The following is a 20226-nucleotide window of genomic DNA, read 5'->3' on the forward strand; positions in this document are numbered from 1 at the left end:
GTTTTTGGGAACCCCTAGCCAGAAGGCGATGGCTCATCCTCAGAGAGCTCCTTTTACCTACGGAACTGCCCCCATTTCCAACTGTGTGCCAAGCAGCTGCTAGGCAGTGGGAGCCATGGCTATAGACTTCCCTCATTTTGGTGCTTGGCCCCGGGGGTGCAGCCAGTCTGGCTGGCCTGTCCTCATAGCCTATTGCTCTGGTTTTTAGGTTCAGAACAGCTTCTGCTATGGCTGAGGGAAGGAATAAGTAGGAGAAAAGGGGCAGGCTGCAAAATGGGCTTGGATGGAGCATCCAGATGGCTGAGTCTGTCTCTGTGTTGTCCTGGCCTGGGCCTCTGGTACTGATGGTGAATTAGAGTTTACAAAGTGGGATGGAGGAAGAGAAGGATGGAAACAGGTTTCCTAATAATACTGGCCATATTGTACTTTTCCAGCCCACAGCACAAGTCCCTAGAAACCTGTCTGGTCCCTCCAGGGGAGTGAGTGGCTGTAGATAGCCTGTCTCCATGGGAGTTGAAGTTGCCACCCTTTTAACCCTGGATAGAGCAGCCAAATTGGGGAATACTGCAGACTGGAGCCAGTGACTAGAACATTCCTTGGCCTTCTAGGTCTGGCTTCCAGTAGGAGGTGACCATAATGAAGGAGCCGCCAGGGTCAGCTGGAAGACCCATCCATCAGTGCCCTGTCTCTGTCTGAGCCTCCTGGCGGGGCTGCAGCTGGCAGCCTGGGCTTGGCAGTGATTCCGTATTTGGAACCAAAGTCATTAAAAAGCCATTAATGTCTCCTTGCATGGTTATCATTCAGTGCAGCCTAGAACGGTGCCCGTCGAAGTAGCAGGCCTGGGAGGTGTTGTATGAAGGACAGACACCCTAGGAATGATGCTGCAAGGGGAGCTCAAGAGGCAGGGCTAGCCGGGTGGGGGCAGGGAGGGAGCTTTGGTTCTGCTTCCCCTAGAGACAGCCATCATTATTGTCAGTGTTCCTCAAGCTGCTGTGCTGGGGATTCTTTTGTTATTCACCAGGGAGCTTGTCTTTGCCCAGATGCATTGTCCTTACCTTCCAGGGCAAGCTTGTCACTGCCCCATTGTCATCTCCCAGTATTCTTGCAGCTCTCCTAGAAACCCGGCTTTCTCTCTGTTACACGGGTGGGCGGGTATTACAGGGCCTCCCGCGGTCAGCTTGCTGGGCCTAGAAGGGGGTCATTTCTAACAGCGCCCGCCCGTTAGGCTGCAAGCACCCTTCCCTTTGAGCATAGCTGATGCTGAGTGAGTGGGTGGGTGGTCTCTGGACTCTGCTGAGAGGTCTTTGACGTCAAGAATCGCTGAGACTGTGCTCTTGGTTTGTACTTCTCTGAAAGCCACAGTTAAGCTCCTTCTACTGTGAATCCCACAGATTTGAGGAGAAAGACCACCGACTCAAATCATGGCCAAATTAGTTAAAGCAGGCTTTATTCATATTCATCTGCTGTCTCTCCCTAAGGTGGGGCTCAAGAGATCAGCATTGGATGTGGAGAAGACAAGGTTTTTGTAGCTTAGGAGTCAGGGGTTTGCAAATGGGCGTATTTGGCAGGCAACTAAGTTTGGGGAGCACCGAAGCAGAACACCAGCATGACAAGTTGGTCTTAACAACCTCCCGAAACAAAGGCATGGTTGCCATTTCCTGGAACAGGCAGCACAGAACCATTTGTAGTTAAGGTTACAGGTGGGGCATAGCCCAATCCTTGAGAAACAGATTGAATTATAAATAGGAATGAACCTAGTCTGTCTTTATTATAAGACGGCCTACAAGCCCAAGATGGAGGCCGGCTGGTTTATCACTACCTGTACTGTATCTTATCTGGTAATGAACGGTGCTACAACCTGTGGCTCTTTGTCCGTCTTCCCAAACAGGAAATGTGGGGATGGTGGGAGAGGAAGTACTGCGTTCATGGAAAATAGCATTCAACCCCAGATACGACTGCACGGAAGGTCCAGGGAGAGTGACAGCTCCTGTGGTAGGAAAGCTCCTTCCTGTGGCACAGGGTGGTGAGGTCACCACTTCCACACTGCCTTGGAGCCTCTCTGCAGATGACTCTGCTGATGCTCACCTTACCTTTTCTAGATGTCTCTAGAAATTTCACTGGCACTGAGGACATAGTCTTTGTTCTGCTTAGCCAAGACCAGTCCCTGGGATGACCCAGGGAGCTGCCTCTGTCCCCGGCACTGTCCTCTGCAGAGGTAAATGACCTCACCCACTGGTACAGAGAAGCCAATACTGACCTCTGGAGATCACACAGGGACTTCTGAGACCAGGCCACTAGCACAGAACTGCCAGGATCAGAGGCCACTGGGCCCAACCAGATCTAGTCTGGATGTCAGACCTTTCTGCTTCTGCCAGCAGCTGTCATGGAGAGAGCCCTTACTGCATTCACCCATATTCTAGAAGCAGTGAGTTGCACCGCTGTAGACCTTGGTGGGCCAGAGACTTGGACATGAGCTGCGGGGAGCGCTCTGCCCTTGTGTGTGTCACTGCTGTGAGTAGGGAAGCCATTCAAGGCCCTTGGTGTCTTGATGGCCTGACGTCTCTCTAAAGAGCCAACCCACAGGGTCAGTGTGCTTTTCCTGGAAAGATGTTCACCAGTTCAACCAGACTCAGGTTTTAGTCCGGTTGTTGAAGCATTGGGTCCTGGTTTTGTGTCTGGGAGCCCCAGATGCAGGTGTTCTTGGAAAGGTGGGCTGTCATGGGAAGACTTATACTTAAAGGCTTGTCTTTGTGTTTTCTCCTGTGTTCCAGCAGCCAAGGGTTTGGTAAATGAGATCATTTTCAACACAGCCCTACAGACAGTTGGGGCTCCTCCAATGTGCAGATCAATCCAGGGGTACCAGAAGAAGGCCTGCTATCAGTTAAATGGTGCATGGTAGCTAAAGGTGGCCAGGGAGGGGAGCGGCGATGGGTGGCTAGCTCTACAAGTACTTTAAGGGACATGTAGTTGAGCTGAAAGAGGATAAGCATGACTGCGCCTCATTTTTGGAGTGATTTTGACCTTTTCCTGTCTATATGCACTATGCTCACCTTCACACAAGCAAGCCTACCTCTTAGCACAGACGTCTGCATGCATACATTTGAGATCCACTCATCCACTTCCTTACAGTCCCCACAAACCAATGTCCCTACCCATGGTCTGGTTCAGCTAGTCTCTAGCATAACTAGGAGAAGCAGCCTAGAACTTCCAGAATTCCCGGCCTCGGGTTCCACCTCATTCCCTGGCAGCATCATAGAATTTGGGCCTGAGGTGTCTTGATCTAGCAAGAAAGCTAAGTGGTTTAAATTACTAATTCTCTGTAGGTGGAATTTTCTGTTCTGCCAGCCAGCTCCCAAATAATCACACAGAGACTTATTATTCATTATAAGTGGTCAGCTGGTAGCTTAGGCTTGTTACTAACTAGCTCTTACAACTTAAATTAACCCATATTTCTTATCTACATTCTACCACTTGGGTCAGCATGTTCATCTTACTTTTCCCTGTGTCTCCTGGTGACTCCAACCTTCTTTATCCCAGGACTCTCTCCCTGTCTGCAAGTCCTGCCTAACCTCTTCCTGCCTAGCTATTGGCCATTTAGCTCTTTATTAAGCCAGTGAGAACAACATATCTTCACAGTGTACACAAACACCATTCCACAACAGTTCTCTCTTCCTACTCTGCCTTCCTAGAGGGCAGGAGCAGTCTGTGTAAGAAGAAACTGACTGACCTAAGATTCACCAGTGGGACTCATGGATCTGATGCCCTTGGCACTACCTGGTCCTGTGTCCATAGCCATTTTCTGGGCTATGCCTTAGTTAGTTGTGTCTACCCTACAGTTATTCTTACTTAGCCCTGGCCTTGTCCTGTTGAAACTGGCCAGGATTTTAGCCTCTCCCAAATGAGGACACTGCCCTCTTTAAGGGGAGCAGGGCTGTGTTAGTACATCCCCTATTCCTTCCTGGGAGGCAGGAACTTTGGATAGGGCGATGGTCTGTCCCAGGGGACCCAACTTTTTCCAGAAAGGATGGAAAGAAGCAGATGAGCAGATGGTAAGGAACTGTAGAAGCAAGTCCTGGCATGAGGCCAGCATTCTTGGGATTGGCTAATGACTGATGCCTCTGTTTGAGTACCTCTGGTTTTCTGTCAGGCTTGGCTCTGCTTAGGTATCGGAAGGGTCTTCATCCTGTTCTTACCAGGGCCAGGCTAGCTCAGAAGTCCCCAAGGCAATGAAGGAGGAGATGCTACCAACAAGGCAGAAATGTGGCTTGGGGGCTTTGTTTTCTAATTTTTAAGATTGGGTCTCCAGGCTGACCCTGAGTCTCCAGCTCCTGTCTTCCCGTCTCAATCTCCCTAGAGCTGGGATTACAGGCACGATCCACCACATCCAGTCTTGAAGGCAAGATGCAGGGCCTTAGGCAAGCGCTCTACTACCTCAGGGCACCCCTTCCCTTCTGGTCTTGAATTAGCTCCTAGACAGCAACCTCCCTTCTTTCTCCCTCCACCACGTGGACTCAGTGGGAACCATGAAAGGAGGTTAAAGGATGGGGGTGGGACCTCGTGGAACCTCACTGGGCGGCCCTGAATACCTTTCTCTCCCTCTGCAGTGTCCTAGATGATGAGGGCAGCAACCTGAGGCAGCAGAAGCTTGACCGGCAGGTGAGTAAGGCTGGGGCTGGTGGGCAGGCAGAATCTCAGCAGGGGTCCAGGAGCAATGAGTCTCTCTTCTTTGGATGACCCTGTCAGATGGTTAGAGAAGTAAACTCTCTCTGTTTTATCAGCCCTGTATTAATATATTAACCCTATTCTAGTCCTCACCTCTTCTGCAGAGCTGGCAGTCTCCAGATGCCAGCAGCATGAGTCCTTACCCCGAGAAGGCTAGAGACCCCAGTCCAACTTCTGGAACCTAGTCCAGAGATCAGGGTACTCCTTTCAGCTCCACTGTGGGAACCCCTTCCACCTGGAGGAGGTGGAGGGCCAGTCCACCTCTGTGCCTGCCCTGTGCCTCTGTAGCGGGCCCTGTTGGAGCAGAAGCAGAAGAAGAAGCGCCAGGAGCCCCTGATGGTGCAGGCCAATGCAGACGGGCGACCCCGGAGCAGGCGGGCGCGGCAATCAGAGGAGCAAGCGCCCCTGGTGGAGTCCTACCTCAGCAGCAGTGGCAGCACCAGCTACCAAGGTACACCGTGCCTCTGCCTCGGGATAGCTAGTCTAGGGGATCCCCTGTGCCACAGTACTGCACCCTGGAGATCAGTGGTACAGGGGACTTGGGGGAACCGCAGGACTCACCCTGGAGGGTTTTCCTAGGCTGAATCTGTCTGGCTCAGCTGGACAGCTGGGTGAAAAAGGCAGAGAGATATCCTTAGCCTTGGGCTCCTGTTTATGTCCAGTTGTGTCAGGTTCTGAGGCCAAAAGGCTAGCTTGATGGATTTGGGAGTTCCAAGGTCCAGGTTTCGGATCTGTCCCTGAGCTCCTACGCCTGCCAGCATTCTCTCCTGTGAGGAATCCCTGTCCCGGCTTCCTGTCTTACTCAGACTAGGCGTTCCCTGTCCTTTGCCTCTTCCTCTCTGAGCTCTTGCCTCCTCAGTGTGCCTGGCTTCTGACCTGGAGGTCGCTGCTCCTGGCTGAGGCCTGAATCCCTCAGGGCTGCCTTCCTTACACCTGGCATTCAGCAGAGCCCAGTCTGGAATTATCTCAGAGCCCGTTCTGCCCATCTGGGTGTCCAGGGTTTCCCCCAGCTTTCTCCAGGGTTCAGAGCCACAGGGTTTGTGAGGGAGAAGGCAGGGGACAGGAGCTAGACGGACTCGGTCTTTACTGCCCTCTGCTGGGAGGTGACAGCCATGCAGGTGGCTGATTCCTGCACAGATCTAATTGGGAGTTAGGCCATGGGCACCTTCCTGGCTTTTGTGGGTAGCTTAGGAAGTACTTTCTTCTGGGGTTCTTTTCTGCCTGGAGCCTCCAGTACCGTTCAGCTGCAGGTACTGTTTGCAGTTCAGGGAGGACTTTCTTCCTCTGACCAGAGACCTTGTCCCCCTACCCTACAGTGTCTCAGGTTCTTCCCATTCTGCTAGCTCAGCTGTTAGTTCACCCCACAGCGTCGTGATGTTTTAAAGGGAAGGAATTAGGTGTCATTCACCAATTGCGTAGGTCGCGGCTGGCACATGCGCACACATCTTCTGAGGAAACACACTTTATTCCTGATAATGAGAGCTGTGCCTGGACATTTGTCAGGGCTGAGGATCGCATGAAGTACCTTGTTTGCTATGTTATGATTTCATTCAGGGAAGATAGCCACTGGCTTTGGTCCTGTGCAACCTGGCTTGCTTTGCCACTGCCTCTTACCATGGCAAGACTTGCTCATGGATGTGGCAAGTTGCTTATCCTCTCTCATACTTTTTGCTTCACTTATGAAAAGGGGAAGTCAGCCTTAGCACTCTGAAAATGGAAGAAACCACAGTGATTACTGGTCCCAAATTCAGATCCTTGCTGTTCCCCACTGAGGTCAGAATAGGTGAGGCCTTTAGAGGTCTTCCCCATAGGATACACTGGACATGTGTGAAGTTCCTGCTGTTTCTCTGGGGCCTTCTCTCTTTGTCCAGCTTTGAGTGATGGACAAAGCCGAGAGAGGCTGCTGCACAACTGCTGTTTGAGCAAGACCCATGCTTCTGCTTACTGCATCCCTAGCTCTAACTACCTCGCGCCCTGCCGCCTGCTGGCTGGTGGTGTTAATGCAGGCACTCACTGCCAGAGGTGGCTAAGGGAGTGACTGGAACTGACACTCCCAGTGTTTGACCTGTGGCCAAGCTCATTCATGGTACATGCCCATGAATCTGCTGAGTATTCAGTGAAGGGATGCGGACTAGTGGCTGCGGGTACGTAGAGAGCAGACAAATGTGGTCTCTGGCCATGGAGCTTCCGGTCTAGGTGGGAGAGTTCAGCAGGTGGTTGCAGTGTGTTTTGTGGGAAGAGGCCAGGCTGTGCGAGGAGGTGCCAAGGGACTGGCTCTCATTGGGCAGTGGGGGACAGCTTCTCTGGAGCTCCCAGGAAGTCAGAAGTAGGAATTACTCAGATGGAAAGGACAGTCGGGCAGTGACACGCTAACATAAAAGGTGTGTGGTTCGTGCACGGCACTAAAGCTGCCTGGTGGAGCTGGATGCACGCTGGGTAGCAGAGTGTGTGGTGAGGTTGAGGAAGGAGCGGGGGAGCCTGTTAGGCTGGAGGCTGTTGGTGGTCATCTTCTGAGCATTCAGAACTGTCATAGATTTTGAGCAGATTAGGGCCCTCCTATATGGAGATCGTGGAGGACACTGGCTGTGCCTTTCCCAGTAGTTCCCTGTTAGTGTGCCTAGCTCTTCGTTCCATACAGCCCCTCCTCCCTTACACTGGATCCCACGGGCCCTGCAGGCTTTTTGGAGGAGTCCTGTCTGCGGTCTCTTTCAGAAGACACAGCCTTTATGTCCTTCCCGTCCTCCATGGCACATTCTCATGACACCCCCACCCCAGCACCTGCCCAGGCACAGAACTTTGGTTCCTAGCTGTCGACGACACTGTAGAAGGCTGAGGTCCTGCCCTTGACCCGTGGCTGGTTAAGATGAGTGGGTTGATGATGCAGGTGAAGAGCTGCACCAGGGCTGGGTGGGACCTGTGGGCAAGTGGCAGCGCTAATCTCACCCAATGCCCATTTTTGTCTTGGGTTCTCTCCTGAGCAGTTCAAGAGGCCGACTCGCTTGCCAGTGTGCAACTGGGAGCCACCCGTCCACCAGCACCAGCCTCAGCCTCAGCCAAGAAAACTAAGGCAGCAGCTGCATCGGGGGGCCAGAGTGGGGCCCCTAGGAAGGAGAAGAAGGGAAAGCATAAAGGTTAGCCTGACTTCTCCTCAGACTTCCTAGAGGCCTGGCTTCTGTGGGGGCAGAGCTTATCCTCCAGACTCCAGGTGGTGCAGATGAGCATGCTCAGTGAGCGGGAGCTCAGGTGTGCCCAGGGTGCCCATCAGTAGGCTTTGCCTAGCTCCTGAGTACCTTGGCTAGTTTGCGGTATGCAAGGCTTTGTCAGACTGCCAGGAAGTGAAGAACTGCTTAGCTGTGGCCCAGGACCACCCCTTTCCTCCCAGTTTACCTCAGCCCAAGCTCCCTCATCCAGTCCCAAGCCAGGATGCTCCCTTCAGCTGAAGCTCTCTGCTCCCACAGCAGTTGCCAGCTCTCCCTTCTTATGTGGATTTCTCCCAACTTCCTGCCCTATCCTTAGAACTCTCTGACCCATGTACCGGTGCGTTCCCTCTGCCCCATCAGTCTAACAGATTCCTAGAGATCAATGACATGATGGTGGCCACTTCCCTGAGTCCTGTTTCCTAGCTACTGTTTCTTCCAGCCTTGTTCAAGGCCATTGATATCCAGCCATTGCGTCATAGTTGAACAGTGGAGTGTCAGGATCCTTGAGTTTTTAGAGCTGACAAGCTCACCCAGGCAGAGAAGCTGCTCCCCATGGGCCAGATCTTTTTCTGTAACTCAAGCTGCAGCCCCTCGGGCAGGGAATGTAAAGAAGGCAGGCTCTGCAAGCAGATGATAGGGCACGTGGGACAGGAGGCCCTGTGCTCGGGAAGGCAACTAGGCCAGCCATCATGTTTGAGGAGGGCCCTATTTTTGATGACGTACGCGAGTGTATTGTACGTGTGGAGTGTGCGAAGAGAGGACACCAACATGTGTAGCTTGTAGATGTCTGTGTCCGGGAAGCACTACTGCCCGCAACTGTGCTTTGGATTGATCTTTGTTTCCTGTCTTGTTCTTTCCACTGTGCAGTTGGTTTTGTAGATGGTTATTGTCTGTCTTAAGGATGTGGAGTATTTTGAACCAACCCTTGGCAGGTATCTTGGGGTAAAGAAGAGAAGAAATGAAGCCCATGCCCCTTTACAATTTCCCAAGTATTAACAGGCTGACAGTAGTTGTTAGTTTGTTTGTTTTTAAAGCCAATTTTGCAAACAAGGTTTTGCAGAGGGCCCTGTCATCCGCCCCCACCCTTCTGGACACCTGAGAATCCAGGCTTTCCGCTCCTCTGGATGTAACTCAGGAGTATCTGGCCTGCAGGCACCAGCGGGCCAACAACTCTGGCAGAAGACAAGTCTGAGGCCCAAGGCCCAGTGCAGATCCTGACTGTGGGACAGTCAGACCACGCCAAGGATGCAGGGGAGACAGCAGCCGGTGGGGGCACACGGCCCAGCGGGCAGGACCTCCGTGCCACGATGCAGAGGAAGGGTGAGCCCCATGGGGGCCCAGCTGGGACCAAAGCTCAGTCCCAGGTTCTTAGCTACACTCTCCTCCAAGAAAATAGCCTCCTTATGTTTGGTCCAGTCCGTCCCGTCCCTGGATGTCATAGAGGGGCATTATTGGAGTCAGATGAGAAGTTTCGGGCCAGGCCTCCTGATAAGGCTGAGTTAAGAAAAAGAAGTACGAACTGGGGTAGCCAGCCAGCAGCCTAACCCTGTCTGTAGCTCCCATGAAGCCCCAGTTCGTGTGCAGAATTTTCCCCCTTTTGTTTGGACAACAAGAAGTTGTCCATTTGTCTGCTGAGCTGCTGGGAGTCCGGGAAGGTCCTCCTTGGAAACTCACTACCCAGTTTCTCTAGCATGAGACCTAACTCCAGGGAGTTCTGGGTGCAGCCGGCAGATACAGACACACTATGAGGAACCTACTGAAAGACTACTTCACGAGGAAAGAACTTTTAAGGCCACCCAGAGTAGCATTCTGGGTCAGGGAGAAGGTCAGGGAGAACTGAGACTGGCTCAGGCCAAGCTGGGAAAGCAGAGTCAGTGCCACCCACAGACCAAGCGAGGACCTAAGCCAGAGTCCATGTCGGGGTCTGTGGCCTATGCCACCCATGTGCCCCCTAGAAGAGGCGGTTCCCTGTGCAGGGTCTGCCACCCATGTGCCCCCTAGAAGAGGCGGTTCCCTGTGCAGGGACTGCCACCCGTGGCCCTTAGAGGAGGAGGTTCCCTGTGCAGGGTCGGCTCGGCTCAGGCTTTGCTACACAAGCCATAGAGATGATGTACCTGAGAGTGAACAGGGGTGCAATGTAGGGACTGAGCTAAAATCGGGTGGTGGGAATGCACCCCAAAGAGAATCGTGACAAGCCCCAGTTCATGTGTGTGTCCCTGTATGTGTCTGGATGAGTGGGAGGACATACAGCAATGTGAGGGTGTGTGCAGATGGCTGTATGAGCGCCTGGGCGTAGGTGAGTCATGCGTCTGAACGCACACTGACATGTGACTGCCTAAATTCTCACTAGAAAATCTGTCTGCTTGCTCATCCCTCCATGGTCTCTGCTCACCATAGGCATCTCCAGCAGCATGAGCTTTGATGAGGAAGAGGAGGAGGATGAAAACAGCTCTAGCTCCTCCCAGCTAAACAGCAACACCCGCCCTAGCTCTGCCACCAGCAGAAAGTCCGTCAAGGTGAGTGAAGAGGAGGAGCCCTTATCTCCTGTAGGAGGCTGGCATCAGTGGTCAGGTCTGCCGGTGGCTGGTGTTCTAATTTGTTCCCTGTTGGAATAGAAACACTGACCAGAAGCATCTTGGTGAGGAAAGGGTTTATCCGGCCTATGCTGTCACATCCATCATCGAGGGTACTCAAGCAGAACCATTGGAGGAGCGCAGCTTGCTGGCGCACTCACTTCAGGTTCACGCTCAGTTAGCTTTATACAGCCCGAGCCCACCTGCTCAAGGATGGTGGCACTCACAGGGGGCCAGGCCCTCTCACATCAAGACCACCATAGACATGGCCACAGATGAGTTTGGTCTGGGCAAGCACAAGCCTCTTCACCCCTTGACTATGCTACGTCAAGTTGATAGACTAGAATATGAGGTGGTAGTTTGTGTGTGTGTCAACATTATGAGCTGCTGGCTTCCCTTAAGTGAGGTGTCCAGATGAAGGCTCTAAAGCTGGGCTCTTCTGCTTCTCCGCTGTGCTCCCTGTCTCTTCAGCAAGATCAAAGGGCCAGGATGCAGGGAGAGCTGGACTTGGACAGGATGCCCTCCTGAGAGACTGCTCTTATCCCTGCCTCCACCTCCAGCAACTGCTGAGGAAACGAAGAAGCTAGAGGACAGCTCCTCACTCTGGGTCACGGCAGCCACATCCACATTTCGAGATCCTGGCCTCCCTCTCCTTCCCCACACTGAATTAGGAGGCACACTCTTCTCCTAGACCACCAGTCTGGAATGGAGAGCCTTTTGAGTTCATTTTTTACTCTCCCTCTCCATAGGAGGCAGCCTCAGCCCCCAGCCCAGCAGCCCCAGAGCCACCAGTGGAGATTGAGGTCCAGGATCTAGAGGAGTTTGCTCTGAGGCCAGCCCCACAGGGGATCACTGTCAAATGCCGCATCACTCGGGACAAGAAGGGGATGGACCGGGGCATGTACCCCACCTACTTTCTGCATTTAGACCGTGAGGACGGCAAGAAGGTGAGTTCCTCTGGGCATGTGTTTTCAGTTGAAGGCCGGGAGGCTAGAATATGAGGGAAACTTAGTTCTGACTCCGGCCTCAGTTCTCCAGGGAAAATAGTATTTCGTGTGGACTCGGGTTTGTCAGTCCTTGTACTTGTGTGCACGCATAGCTATGTTGGGGGAGAGGAAGCAAGGTGACCATTTGTGTGTGAGCCCAGATGTGTGGGTGACCACCATAATTATGGGCTAGAGGCTAGATCTGGAATGTGAATTGCTTTACTCTTTAAGGTATTCCTCCTGGCGGGAAGGAAGAGAAAGAAGAGCAAAACTTCTAATTACCTCATCTCTGTGGACCCGACAGACTTGTCTCGGGGAGGCGACAGCTATATTGGGAAATTGCGGTACCAGTGCTCTTCCAGGAAGGCGAGGGAGGGAGGGGCCAGAAAGTCTTCCGAAATCTCTGAGTATCTTCTCCATCAAGTCCATCAGCAGGCTAGTCTATGCCTTGAATCAGACAGGACTAAGCTGTCCCAAGGTATTGAGCACAGGCCCAGCATGAGTGACGGGTCAAACCAGGATGCTGATGCTGATGCAGGCATCGTGGAAAAGTTGCTTTGGCCCACTGGTCATAGCCAAGGGACAGGGCTGCAAAGAAGCCCTGAAGAAGTGAGGTCTCATTGAGGACGAGTAAGTGGAGACGTGAGTGACCAAAGCTGAACATAGCCCTGGAAAGGACAGAGACAGCCTTTCTCTGTGAGGTGCAGAACCTTCTCTGGCCTCCTAGATGCCACTCTGCTTCCTTTCCAGAAAAATCAGTGCCCTTCTCCCCTCGTATGGTTCATAGAAACCCAAGGAGTTTCCTTCACCGAAACGAGACGCCCCTTGAGTTTAGTTGACTTAGAGTTGACTGCTTGTGGGGTAACTCCACAGTGTCCCAGGTCTGCCCCTGGTCCATCCCATAATGCTCTGTAGGCTTCTTGTACGAGAACAGGCTGTGCCACGGCATGGGGAGAGGTATACGAGCCTGTTGATTGTGCCTTTCTTCAGGTCCAACCTGATGGGCACCAAATTCACTGTTTATGACAATGGCATCAACCCTCAGAAGGCATCGTCTTCTACACTGGAAAGTGGAACTTTGCGCCAGGAGCTGGCAGCTGTGTGCTATGTGAGTCCTTGGTTTCTAGGCAGACATGAAACTCAGGCCACGGTGCCTGACTGGGGTGGGGACCACCCATTTATCTTGACGGATAGTCAAGGCTATGTCTAAAAGGGCTGTCCTCTATAGAGTGACCCTACCTGTCTTCAGAGTGCTGACAGCAGCAGGCTAACTACCTAGGGATCTCGGGGAACCACCCCTGGCTCTGCAGCCTGACCCAGGATGCTCTTCGCCAGGAGGAAGTAGATGCCTAAGTTCCTTTCTGGACTTTACTCACAGCTCCGAGCTACAGTTGCAGTGCCAGGCACTGCATGGACCAGGGCCCTTTCAGAATCAGTTCGGAACAGAGATGCTGTTCCCTCTGGGGTCTGGAAACTGAAGCTTAGAGGTGGGGCATCTGCTAACATTATACCAACCAGGACGGGACTGGAACATAAATATAAGTGCATGCTCTGTTACAAACTTGGTTTCTTCATTTACCAAAGTGAAGGATGGGTGTCCTGGGAATCTGGGCAGGGATACTTAGAGACTATTAGGACTCCATAGCCATTTCAGATGATCCCATAGTGCCACCTGCTGGCCAAATTTAGAGAAGCAGCCTGAGCCCATCTACATTCCAGGTACTGCTGAAAAGACTTAGGACGTTGGAAATAGAAACAAACCCTTATGGCATTTAAATCCTTACTGAGAGACAAGCCATAAGACAGATGTAACTGAAATAAGTACGTTCTTGATCAATGCTTAGAGCTAAAAATCAAGTTAGAGATATGGAGATATGAAATGCCAAGGTGTGTGTGGACCATTAGGAGGGACAGCAGGGACGGCAAGATCAGACGTGAAAACCAGCTGTGTGTATGTCTCAGGAGGGCAGGGTGATTTCAGAAGAGACTTAAGCCAGCAAGGAAACTAAGAACAAGGGCCGAATCAGTAAGCCCTGGAGATAGAGCAAGAGTTTCAGCGGGGAAGAAAACATACCCTTTACTAGGACTGTCAACCAGGGTGCTGTGCTGAGACCAGATGGTGGGGAGGAGAGCCTTGGGGGCCCAGGGCAGGAGCAAGGAGTCGCGTTAGTGGCTGTCTCGTGACCTTAGATTCTGGTGTTATCTGGAAACCGTGGATAGGTTAGGAATGGGTGTGAGAGTGAAGTATTAAGACCCCAGTTAGCGTGAACGGATCTAAGTGCTGAGCCGCCACGGACTGAAGCAAGCTGGGCTGTAAATGAGAGTTCAGGCTGTGCTACCTTTAGAGGTGACCACTAGACTATCAAGTATAGATGTTGCAGACATTTTATTCCTCTTGACCTCCTTGGCTGTTTCCCCAGGGATAAGCAATTTGAGGTAGCCAGTACTAAATTCTCTTGTTTTCCCAGGAGACAAATGTCCTAGGCTTCAAGGGACCTCGGAAGATGAGTGTGATTGTCCCAGGCATGAACATGGTTCATGAGAGAGTCTGTATCCGTCCCCGCAATGTGAGTCTCTAACACTTCCCCGGACCCCAGCCTCTGAATGAGCTTCTAAGGGCAGAATTCCCCCAAGGTTTTTGTGTAGGGGATACAATTTAAGAAACCCTGGATGTTTAGGGAACTGGGTAAGATCTCCCTTTGGGTGGATGTGATGCCAAGGCTGGGGTCTGGCTCAAGTAAGGCTGTCCCCACTTCCCTGCCACCAGGAGCACGAGACACTGCTAGCACGCTGGCAGAACAAGAACACAGAGACCATCATTGAGCTGCAGAACAAGACCCCAGTCTGGAATGATGACACACAGTCCTATGTACTTAACTTCCACGGGCGCGTCACACAGGCTTCTGTGAAGAACTTCCAGATCATCCACGGCAATGACCGTGAGTATCGCTGCCCCCCCCCCCCCCCCGTACTGGCACTGTACTTGTGATGCCTAGCCCTCACTCCTCGGTCCATACCAGCCAGAGTAACGGGATGTGGGTATATGGCTTTTATTAGAAAGAACTTTCTAGCTGTAGTGATCAGAGCCCCAGCCCCAGATTCTGGGGCTTGGAAACACCTTTTAAATGGATGTCCTTTTCCCCTACCCCTTGCTGTGTGCATCTCCCCTCTTTACCCTCTTGTGTTTTATCTGTTCTTCCTGTCTTCATTATCCGTGCTTGTGCATGGCCACAGCGGACTACATCGTCATGCAGTTTGGCCGGGTAGCAGAAGATGTATTCACCATGGATTACAACTACCCACTGTGTGCACTGCAGGCCTTTGCCATTGCATTGTCCAGCTTTGACAGCAAGCTGGCCTGCGAGTAGAGACCTCTTCTGCCTTTAGGGTGGCCCGGTCTCAAGTGGAGCTTGCCTGCCCGCCGAGACAGCTCTGCCTCCCTGTTAATAGGCCCTCAGCGGGCTTTCTGGCCTTACCAACCAGAAACTGGCGCTCTGCCTCTGCTGCTGAAGCAGGGGGATAGCAAATGGGTATGAAGGGAAAAGAGTATTTCTGTGCCCCAAGGTCAACACACATAACCAATCTTGGGTCAGTCCCCTGCCACAGTTGTGTTTACCACACGGGGCAGCCTCTTCAGCTGGAGGTACAGTGGAAGGGGAAGCACAGGCAGGGCTGCTGTGGCCCAGCCATCCACTTCAGCCTACAAGTCAGAGGACAACGGGTATCCCAGGAGTGCATGCGTATATATAGGGCACGTAGCTTTATGTGGCGAAGGGCCTGGTGGTCAGCAGAAAGTACTCCCACCTCAGAAGGGATCATCAGGCCTAAGGGAAGTTGGGAGTGGGGCTAGGTGAGTGGCAGGACCCTGCTAGGCTTTCAGGGGCCTGGCTGTGCGAATTAGCTGGCGGCTTAGAGTGGTAGCTCATTGGTTGCTTCCAGAAGCAAGAACCCAGCTCTCAAGGCCAAATATCTGAGTGGATGGGGGTTACAGGAGTCGTCCAGTAGGCTCCCCTACAGTAGGGCTCTCCGATGTTGAACAGCCCCAGCACAACTCCTAGGACACACGTGTAGGGTAGAGGTTACCGTGCTTCAGGAAGAATGTCCTCTCCGGAAGACCCAGCTCCCATTGTGACCAGCATGCCCAGAGCACTGAGGGCAATCTTAGGGGGAATGGAACGTGGTATTTTAGGGCCACCAGCGCTCAGAGGTGGTATGGCTCATCAAAAGCAATGCTCATCCCTGAGAACATGGGACTTGTCTCTTGGTTACCTAACTGGTTAACGACAGAGTTCAGAACCTCAAGTTCCTTTGTTCCTACTGTTACCCAGAAATTAGACCCTGGCCTTCTGTGGTCCATTCTGCATACTCTTTCCCTTCCCATTTCCAGAGACTTAGGACCTTGGAGTCAATATCTAAGATTGAAAACCTTTCAGTAGGGCATCAGGCAGTTTCCTGTTGAAAGCTGTCTGTTTGGATCTGACCTGTGCCTGGCCCTCTCTGAGGGCTTCAAGCTGTGCACAGACCTCAGCAGGGCCACTGCACACTTTCTGTGTAGATGTGGTTGGCAGCCTGGGTTCATTCCCTCCATTGCCACTCTTCCTTGGATGGCACCACTCATCTGGTGGGCTTGGGAGAGCCCAAGCCTTGACTGTCATTTGCAAGCTTCTTGCCTAGATGGTAAGAAACCAGTGGGAAGCAAAAGAACTTTTAGACATTGCTTTAAAACAGATATGCTCAGAACGGCTAAGTAGAAATTAAAAAGTAAAGTCATACTTTGAATATGTAAATGAGGCTCTACAGGCAAGGAAGCTGGATTGAAGTCAATGGAAACATTACTTATGAAAAAAACCCCTGGATTTTCCTATTTCCTTCTAAGCAAGGTACAACTGCTATAGCAGGACCTGACACACCTGAGCCATACATTTCCATGAGAGGACCTTCCAGTAAGTTAGCCTTTTGTTTACAGTCTAGTGTCTTGAGCGCACCAGGACTTCTGTGCTGGGGCTGGCCTAGCTCCTGAAAGATTACAGTGCCATCTGTCTCCTTCCCATAGTCCTGTGTTTCCTCTCCCTCCCTTTCGTGATAAGGAGAAATCTGATGTTAGAGTGGTAGGAACCAGATCTTCATTCTAGTCAAGCTCTTTCTCTGGGATGACAGTTTTAAGGTTGAACAGGCTGATTCTGGAGTCTAGTGGGTGGAAGAGACCCTGGTGGTAGCGGTGGAACTGGAAGCACAATGGAAAACTCTTTGCCTCCGCTCTCTGCTTTAGCACACAAAAGAGGGTGTTGGCTACCTGAATATAAATTGGTTGCACCAGGAAATAGGCCCACTATGGAGAAAGGTAGCCTCAGCACAAGACCCGTTGTTGGGCACTGGAGTGACAAGAGCAGTTGAGTCACCTGCTTCAGACCAGCCTTGGGACTCGGCTCCTGGTGACATTGCCTTTTCTTGAGCACAGGCCCATGGACCTCAACTACCAGGGCCCCGGGGTCCCCTGGGTTCAGCCTCTCCCATAGTAACATTTTCTTACCTTTCACACCCTCTCCTCCTAGCTGGTCCTTGGCTAGGCAGTACATTGATGGTGGGATGAGGGAACAGTCTGTAAGTGTGGGGCAGCTGGAACCTTAGGCAGCTCCTCTGTATGCTACTGGCTCTCTACCCTAAAACCCTCCACCCTCTGCTCCAAAACACTTCCTCTGCAGAGTGGTGATGTTAGCTTCCCCAAGTCCGAGTCTCGCTTTTTCTGTCCTTCTGGCTCCAAGGTGCTCTGTGTCTGTGTGTGTGTGTGTGCGTGTGTGTGTGTGTGCGTGTGCACGTGTCTAGAGGAAAGGGCAATCTGCAATCAACCAACAGAAGTTTAAGATTATGTTTGAGTAGGAAAAAAAGGAGGCAGTTGTGACCACTGTGGATTCTGTCCCTTCTTTCCGTGCTTTCTTCCATGGTCCCAAGCAGGAGACTATCAAGGAAATGTAGTGTCGGTCTCACTGGAGGAGGAGCTGAGATGGTGTAGTGATGGTGCCTTAACAATCTTGACACTAAGAGGAAGCAGGTCAGGTTCATGCCTATGGGAAGACAGGTGTTGGGAGCCAAGATGTGTGATGACAGGCTGGAAGAGAACTTCTGGTAAACCTCCCTTCTTCATTGATGAGCAACAACATTGTAGAAGTGGTTTATTTTTTCCTTCTTTTTGGAAATGGCAAGGTATTTGCCTCCAAACTTTATTTAGAAGTAGAGCAGTTCTAAGTGTGGGCATAGGGATGACTACTCTGATGGGGTCTGCAGGGAGGAGCGACGTCCACAGCTCTGCTCTGCAAGCACAACACCCATCTCCTTGGTGGACAGCCTGCCTTCCCCTCAGTAACAGCCCTGGCCTTCCCTTCTCTGTACTCCTTGCCCCAGCTGTGATACCCTCATGGGACTGCAGGATGCCAGGTGCCATCAAAACATGCTTTCTGTGGTGCCTAGCACTGTGACTGGGGCCCAACTGCCCTGCAGAGTTGGGACCTTACACTGCCCTAGGCTCTGGCTAGTAGACCCGCTCTAGTCTCCAGAACAGGCTATGGGATGGATTCTTACTTTAGTTTTTGGCCACCTGCCCTTATTCACTTCCAGCTTGCAATTTTCTGTCATTTCAAGATCTTAAGTACTGGGATGCGTTTGGGTTTTCAGCACAGAGGTAACTTGGTCCAGGAGTATACAACTGCATTTATAGCAGCTAGCACATTTGAGCAAACTACATATTCTTGTGTCTGTCTCTTTACCTGCAAGATAAAGATGCAGGCCTGTCAAAGCTTGGTTAGTGAAGGTTACCCCTTGATCTCATCACTACCTTTCCTAGCTCATCACTGTGCCTTCTTTCTTCCCGAAGAAAGATACTGCACCCCTCTCCTCTGTTCTCCTCCCCGTCCTCCCCCACTAAGGTCCAGGTAGAGCTGGAGATGAGGCTAAAATTTAGGGTCTTCTATAGAGCACCTCAGAGTAGCATACAAGGGGAAGCCCAGCTCCAGCTTGGTGAGGACAGGCAGCATTTCTCTTGCTGGGAGCACACTTAGCCAGTTTTCACAACGCCTAGAACATGTATGTCGATTTGTCAATTTGCACATGATTGTCTTTTCCTATTTTGGAGTTGTCAGACATTTTATTTTTGTTTAAAATTATCTGGAGTTTTAGACAAACTTGCAAAACTGTGCTTTTATTAAGTGACTTTTTGAATAAACTTTTTGGTATTCTGAAGCAAATGTATTTATTTATTGTATGTGCAATGACAAACTTGGTATTTTCCCATAATGGCATTATGTATGTTGTAGAATGTAGTGTTTGTCTAAATACAGACATGTATCAACACATTAAACTTGAACTGTTTGATTGCTGTGTCCTTGTTTTTCACAGAGGGAGAAAATTTGTCTCTTTTAAAAATGTTCTCCATTCCTTTCATTCCTAGGAGCTTCAAAGGGTCAGGTGGGTGATAGCAACAAAAAGATGCAGTGTGTGTTTAAAACCAGTGACATCCAGATCAACACTGTCTTCTCCCTCGTATCACATCCACAGTGTGCAAAAAATGATACTTCAATGTCATCTGGATCACCCTAAAGGAACTGGCCAACAGTTCCTAAGTGTACCTGGTGGGCATGGTCCTTGTGGACAGAACTGGAATATAGAAGTCAAGGGTGGGAAAGGCCCAGCCACGTCACTCTAGGCCATGGTCAGAGCTGGAACCATTTAAACAGGAAAACAAGCATCAGGCATCAAAGCTAATATCTACTCTTGAAGGAAGTCATCCTAAAGCCACCCCCCCCACCAATAGAGTGACCTGCACCAATTCTGGCATCCAGAGTGGCCTCAGAGAGAGTGTCAAGTGGGGCAGCCGAGCAGCAAGAGATTCAAGGCAGTGATGGTGCTGAGCACCCACTGCATATCTCACTGTGGGATAGACACTCCACAAACAGTCCTAGGAGGCAGACATGCTGCCCAGTTCATCCACAAGGGAACTGGTGCCCTATGAAGTGAAGGAATGGCCTGTTACCTTGCTACTAGAAGGTATGTTTTAGACATGCTGAAGGTTAAGGCTGCAGGATAGTTGGTTCATGGTCTTCCTGATCACTGCTCAACAGGTAGCACACAAAATATTCTTTGTGGATACAAACTGTCTAGATAAAGGGAAAGTGGAGAGCAGATAGATTAGGGTTCACTTATTCACTCATGTAGATTAAAAGCAGTCCCTGCCTGAACCATGGTCTGGCTCCTTTAGCCCTTTAGCTTCTGCCTTTGTGAGGAAGACCAAATACAGGATGTTCTAAAAGGAGAAAGGGTCTTGTTCACTTATCAGGTTGATAAAAAATCCTAAAGTTGTAGAACACATGTCCAGGAAGATCTTGCCTTAAACCTGTTGCCACGATGGTTAATCTCAATTGCTAATTTGATGGGATTTAGAATACCACGGAAACACACCTGTCTATGACAGTTTACAAGACGGTTCAGTCGGGAGGAAGACCCACCTTCATTGTGGGCAGCAGCGTCCCATTGGCTGGGGTCCCAGACTGAATAAAGGGGGAAACAAACCGAGTGCTGGTGTCCATCTCTCTCTGCTCCCTGACTGAACCAGTCCTCACGGCCCTCTTCCAGGAAGGACTGTCCACACACTATACGCCCTTCCTGCATTAAGTTGCCTTCGCTGAGTATTTGGTCACAGAGATAAGAAAATATTATGCCATGTGTATATAAGTTACTTTTTTCAAAGTGTCTGAG

The 20226-nt window shown here is 51.2% G+C and overlaps 1 protein-coding gene across 7 annotated transcripts in view; it reads left to right on the forward strand.

Annotated features, from left to right (window-relative positions):
- The window catches only part of Tub (TUB bipartite transcription factor), an 84062-nt gene extending 65216 nt beyond the window's left edge, over positions 1-18846 (forward strand). For 2 of the 7 annotated variants that reach the window (XM_075971828.1, XM_075971829.1), the window contains exons 2-12: positions 4605-4656; positions 5011-5173; positions 7704-7853; positions 9075-9242; positions 10320-10438; positions 11245-11442; positions 11713-11825; positions 12472-12589; positions 13950-14048; positions 14249-14420; positions 14716-18846. In XM_075971828.1, the coding sequence (XP_075827943.1) occupies positions 4605-4656; positions 5011-5173; positions 7704-7853; positions 9075-9242; positions 10320-10438; positions 11245-11442; positions 11713-11825; positions 12472-12589; positions 13950-14048; positions 14249-14420; positions 14716-14849 (1486 nt within the window). In that variant the 3' untranslated portion in view covers positions 14850-18846. The remainder of the gene's footprint in view (positions 1-4604; positions 4657-5010; positions 5174-7703; positions 7854-9074; positions 9243-10319; positions 10439-11244; positions 11443-11712; positions 11826-12471; positions 12590-13949; positions 14049-14248; positions 14421-14715) is intronic. The other 5 variants (XM_075971831.1, XM_075971833.1, XM_075971830.1 and 2 more) reach the window with 3 other exon arrangements.
- Positions 18847-20226: the final 1380 nt, after the last annotated feature.

The sequence above is a fragment of the Microtus pennsylvanicus genome, chromosome 5 (assembly GCF_037038515.1).
Source record: "Microtus pennsylvanicus isolate mMicPen1 chromosome 5, mMicPen1.hap1, whole genome shotgun sequence".
Lineage (NCBI taxonomy): Eukaryota > Metazoa > Chordata > Mammalia > Rodentia > Cricetidae > Microtus > Microtus pennsylvanicus.